This window comes from Glycine soja, chromosome 17, assembly GCF_004193775.1.
Source record: "Glycine soja cultivar W05 chromosome 17, ASM419377v2, whole genome shotgun sequence".
Classification (NCBI taxonomy): domain Eukaryota; kingdom Viridiplantae; phylum Streptophyta; class Magnoliopsida; order Fabales; family Fabaceae; genus Glycine; species Glycine soja.
This window is the reverse complement of record NC_041018.1, coordinates 37313816-37319815: the sequence shown is the minus strand read 5'-3', so window position 1 is coordinate 37319815 and position 6000 is coordinate 37313816. Positions and strand designations below refer to the sequence as shown.

Genomic DNA, 6000 nt, shown 5'->3' with positions numbered 1-6000 from the left:
AATACTTATAGCACAGTCTCCCAAGTAAAACAACAACATGAAAACATAAAAGTGTTGTCACTCAGCTTACGTAACTAGTAAATAGTAGTAATTAAATTACCAATCCCCCACCGAACCACTCCAATGATTGGGAGTTTTTTTTCCTTTCTATTAACCTTTTTCAGAATAAAAATCACAACACACAGATCCGCATCTATATTTATCCACACACAACACACAACACACACCTTTGCCTCTGCTCCGCATAACTCCTCACACACACACACAAAACAGAACACAACACATACACATACACATGTTGTTGATGAGTGGAGGCAACAAAAAACACAGATCCATCACACACATGAACAATTGATCTTTGTCCTTTGTATATAATTTGATTCTAATTTTTGGCACTAAGAGAGCCACTCAAGGCTCTGGGATGTACTATACGCCATTCGGGGTTCTGATTTTCGGCGGAGAGAAGGTTCAAGAGACCCAGTGGGAGAAGGAGCGATAAGTAATTCATATTCCATTATCTCCATTTCTAGATCCTTCCATTAACTCTCATAGGATCCTCCAATTTCAATTCAATCCCTTCCGATATTTCGGTACGTGCATATGAAACAATATCTATCTGATGAGAAATCTTAAATAAATTTTCATATTATTTGACTCGTGTATATGAAAGAAGATCTTGTAAGAAATGCTAAATAGATAGATTTCTCAGTATTAAGGATGTCTAATTCAATTAATTAATTGAGTAAAATACTCAAGTTTGATTTCTTCTAATAAAAGAGAAATAATCTTTGACTCTGGCTTGTGAAGTATGTTTATTATCATCGTTTTTTGTCATTAAATTCCTAAATTAAACAAATAACATGAAAATTCCTTGTACCTAATTAATATAAGGATTTTTGTTATACAAATTTTGTGATTGTTGATGTTGTTGTGTGTATTACAGGAGAGAGCATGGCTGGTAAGGTTTTGAAAGAAACAAAGTCGCTGTCGGCGGCGGAGGTGGCGGTGGCGGAGGCGGAGACGGCGGTGTCGTCGGTGAAGTGCTGCTGCTGCGGGCTGATGGAGGAGTGCACGCACGCGTACATTGGGCGCGTGAGGGAGCGCTACGGGGGTCGATGGATATGTGGACTGTGTTCGGAGGCTGTGAAGGAAGAGAGGGAGAGAGAGAAGATTGTGATAACAATGGATGAGGCTCTGAAGCGACACATGAGGTTCTGCCAACAGTTCAAGTCTTCTGGTCCTCCAGATAACACCAATGAGGATTTCATTCTGGCAGTGAAACAGATCCTCTTTCGCACTTTGGATTCTCCCAGGAAAGACCGTTTCATTTGTCGACCACTTGGGAGATCTCACAGCTGTTTCTCAACCATGCAAGGAACTCCAACACAGGGGGAGACAGACTGATCTGTTTTGAACATGATTGTCTCTTTTAGAAAATATTTGTGATATCTAAAAGAAGAAAGAGTGACCCATCACATATTCATTAGTACAAATCTTAGATACAGTTCTTTTAGTGGTTATAGTATTATTCTTTGTTATAATTGAAGTTTCACCTCGACAATTGGAGTTTTACTAATTATCAAGGTGAAATTTTTGTTCTGATCAGAGAGTAATAGTGGTAACCCTTGAGGTACTCTATCTAAGTTTTGTATAGATAAATATTCGAGTGCAAATAAAATGGAGACTTATTGAATAATTGAAGATAATGTTAAGAATAAACAATGTAGTTCATGATCCACAAGCATTGTGTGTGTGAGTCAAGGTTGAGTTACTAAGCTCAGTTGTGTGTCTTGTTTTACTGTGTTGTGGTTAGTCAGGTAGGAATCGTTGGGTTATGGTTTAGGTTAAGGTGTTGAGTTGTTGGTTGTTTTTGTTTGACATTTGGGATTGAGTGGATGATTGTTGAGAGGAGTCTTCCTTCCTTGACTTCAATCTAAATGTCACTTTTGGTTACTAGTAATGGAATTTCAGTTTTTCTATGGTTGGCCCAAATTTAGCTTTTTATATATTCTTCCAAGTTAATTTTCTTGTTTCTTTCTTTTTTGTACAAAATGTTTTGTTTAGTACCTGAAATCATGTTGAAATCATTCCATCTTACCATTCATTATTGAAATGATTGTGCTACTCCCAGTGGGATATCAATGCTTCTAATTACTTCCATGTAACTACTTGCATCCTAATTAATTTTTCAATGCTGGGTGATCATCTAAATAAAATGCAGTAGCATGGTATGCTGAGGTTGTCTATGGGAGAAGAACCAAGAACAATTGTTTTAATTCATAATGCCATGATAGTCTTAAGCTAATATGTTATCAGTAAACAAGAGGTTGATTTGAAAGACATTAAAAAGGACTCTCGGGCCAAATGAACAGAAAGAGCCACATTGTCCTTCATGATCCATCTTCTCTAATTAATTTCAATTCACATGCTCCATTCATAGTTGTTAAAATACTAAGCAAATCTTTTGTAGGATAGAAGTGTGACATCTAAAGTGAAAGCTTTTTAACTCTCAAGCCACTAAATTACCATATTTGAAGATGCACATGACAAAGATATATGTGTTGGGAAAACAAAATATCTAGTGGCAAGAGGGTCTAATCCAATGGCTTGTTGGTGATGGTTTTTGATCCCATGAAAAAATTTGTGGTATATTATTATGGGATGGGGGATGGCAAGATGGAGATGGAGGATGAAATGATGGGGGCACTATGTACAATGAGAATCAGAAAGAATCCATAGTTTATGGTCCCACTACAGCTAAAAGTTGAAAATGCTAGACCCCTCATGATAAGGATTTCTAAACGAAATTTTATTCTTATCCCCACTCTCTGACGCATGACTCTTTTTCTTGCTTTGCCCTCTGCTTGCCATCCAACTCAAGTTTAATAGGCTGATCCCAAATATTACATGCTCTTTATATGTTTTTCATGTAAAAATCGAACTCAATTAAAACAAAAAAAAATTAATCTAATGATTTGACACAGTAGTATAAAATATCTATTTATTGAAATAATTAGTGTTTGATTTTTATCGTGTGTAAAAAAATTTTAAGCCAATAACAATCATGTATTACGAGTGAAATTAGTCTATCGGATCATGATACATGACAAAAAAAATTGTAATAAAAAAATTATTGATAAATATTAATATGTTAGAATATTAATTTTGTTAGCAGAAAAAATTAAACAATTAATTTTTTTCCTCTTTCTTTTTCCCATTACTGTTTAACACACCTTGCATCTCCATTTACGTACACTGCTTGATCAATCTAACTATAATTTTGTATTGCATATTCTGTTATAATAAACCACTAATTCGATATTTATAATATTATTTTTTTCTTAATTAGGTATTAAAGCAATAGAATTATATAAGCAATTTTTAATTATCAAACATTATTCAAATTAATATATTTTATTAAAATACAATAATTAATTATTTTTTAAATATTTAAGAGTCTATTTAACATGATTTTAAATTTTTAATATTTGCAAAATTAGCTATATAATTTTATACTCTAGTAATCATTTAAGAGAAAGAATAACACTTCAAAAGTGAAATTGAAGATTTGTGCTCCTGTAATTTGTGTTATAAGTTTTGGTACCAAAGATATCAAGAATGATTAACACAATGTTATAATGCTTATATCTTTTAATCAAATGATTCATGTTTCAACTCTTTATTTATTTTTGGTTGGACGAAGATTTGTCATTATTTTTTCAGGAATAACTTCAAATCAATACTTGTTGTGTAGGAGAAAATAATTTTCTCAATGTTATTTTAACTTTTTAATATAATATTAATTATTTTTCTCCCTTATATCTCTTATAATATTAATGATAGACAAAAAAAATGATAAATAAATTAATGATAATATAAGATTTTATAAAATTATTACTCTTTTTCATGTATTTATTATTTTTTTCGTTTAAGCCAACCTATAACAACTATTATTTTGGATCGAGCCACTATCCCAATAAACTATTTTCATCTTTTTAATTAGCGCCCCTTAACATTTTCTAAATAGACACATGAAAATTTTGTAACTTTTTCTATATATATATATATATATATATATATATATATATATATATATATATATATAAAAGCACGTATGAAAATGTATGTAAATAACTAAATAGTTTTTTAAACAAATTATTTTTTTTTATAAATTTTAAACAAATTATTAATCCATTAACGGTGGATACATGACGTCAACCACTAATTGAAATATCATTAACTAGTGTAATAATGATGAGAAATCTTTATCCCCTCAAAAAGAAAAAATGATGAGAAATCTTTATATATGTTCAATAAATTTTTTTCCTACGCACAAAAACTCGGATGTCACATTTTTAAAAATAATAAAATAAACAAAACTCATGCTCTCTAACATGCTTTTCAAGCTTTCGTTATCCAAACAAGCAAAAAGAGGGTGCGAAAATTTTAATTTTCATACTCAATGATAATGGTTGAAGACAAAGCCCAAGAAAAAGAGACCAAAAGTAAATGATGGGATGACCTAAAAGATTGGCTCACTAAAGTTGGGCAACAAAAGTCTGAACTCTAACAACGTTCAATTGTTTAATTTGGGGAAAATGGTGCTTATACACAGAGGTGAACAACGGTCCCTTGAGGTTGGATTATATTAAATTCTTGGGCTTAAATAAATTTTGAATTTAAATATATTTTTTATCCGTGTTATTTTTTTTATCTTTATAATTTAAAGTTGTATTTTAGTTCCTAAAATTTACATAATACTTTTCAATCCTTTTCCATAATGTGAGTTAAACAAAAAGTAAGATATTTATAATTTGTGATGATTTTAACCATTTGAATTTGATTTTATATTTTAAGTTTTAAAATATGATTTCCGAACATTTAAAACTGTTAGAATCATGCAAGTTGATAAAAAAATTAAAATAGTTTTTAAAGTAGTTAATAAGTTTTTAATTTTTGTAATTATATGGTAATATTTAATTGCCAAAAAAATATATTTTAAAATAGAAAATAGAAAATAAATTTCTAAAGGCAAAAAATTATCACAAAAGTTGTGAATATTTTATTTCTTATTTGGTTCACAATGTGTAGAGGGATTACAAAGAACATTATGAATGTTCTAGGAAATAAAAAAGCAACTTTAAATTTAGAAGACCAAAAACAAAATATTTAAATATAAATTTAAGCATAAATTTTATTTCTTGAATTATTTTAATTTTTTTTAATCTTGTTTTAAAAAATTTGTTCATTTTATGACGACGAATTTCAAATGCATGCTTGGACTGTCGATTACACCCAACGTTTGTTTTCAAAAGCATCCTCTTCCTTGCTTAGGATATGTTTGAGTATCAAATGAATGACCTCCAAACTATGTTTCACGAAGGATCAAAGAAGTGTCTTTTGTGTTCATTAGTTAGATGCGTCTCGAAGCACGTGTTATCACAAATTAAACAAAAATCTAAATATGCACTTATGCCATGAAAGTGTGCCACAACATTTGAAATGACAAAGCAAATACGCTATAATTTTAATACCTCCAAAATACTATCAATTTCAAATTGATCAGTTTTAAGAAATTAGTTGAAAGTATATAGAATTGTTTGATACGTGGCTATGATAGGTGTAAAGATATGCATAATAGTCACACATATTTTTTTTTTTTCTTCTAAAATATGTTCTTAGTCCTTTATTGCTTTTAGTTGTTCCTACTTTGGTTTTTGTTTTAGACCTTTACTAAGCTTTCTTTAAGAAAAAGACAATTCCCTCCTTTTGTCGGTTTAAAACTAAAATCATTAATATTTTATATTTTAAAATAGCTAATTTAATAAAATAATAATTTTAACCGTCACTATCTTCAAACTCAGAAATCAATCTTAATTACATTTTCATTGGGAAAAAAATATGAATTGAAAGATAGGAAAAGAAAACAAGAAAATGAAATTGAAATGGTAAATGGAAAGAAAGTGACTGAAAACTTGCTTGAAACCCAACTAATCTTTT

At 30.1% G+C, this 6000-nt stretch overlaps 1 protein-coding gene across 2 annotated transcripts; it reads left to right on the top strand.

Annotated features, from left to right (window-relative positions):
• The first annotated feature begins 200 nt into the window (after window positions 1–200).
• LOC114393844 lies at window positions 201–1979 on the top strand. 2 transcript variants are annotated; one of them, XM_028355305.1, is made up of 2 exons: window positions 201–499; window positions 944–1979. In XM_028355305.1, exon 2 carries the CDS (start codon window positions 952–954, stop codon window positions 1402–1404), a length of 453 nt encoding a protein of 150 aa, XP_028211106.1. In that variant the 5' UTR covers window positions 201–499; window positions 944–951; the 3' UTR covers window positions 1405–1979. The 2 variants fall into 2 exon arrangements, with proteins under 2 accessions (XP_028211106.1, XP_028211105.1); XM_028355304.1 differs by having other exon boundaries at window positions 202–590.
• The last annotated feature ends 4021 nt before the right edge of the window (window positions 1980–6000 follow it).

Bases quoted from the DNA above. Each gene is read 5' to 3' on its own strand.
- LOC114393844 (XM_028355305.1), top strand. From the start codon at position 952: ATGGCTGGTAAGGTTTTGAAAGAAACAAAGTCGCTGTCGGCGGCGGAG.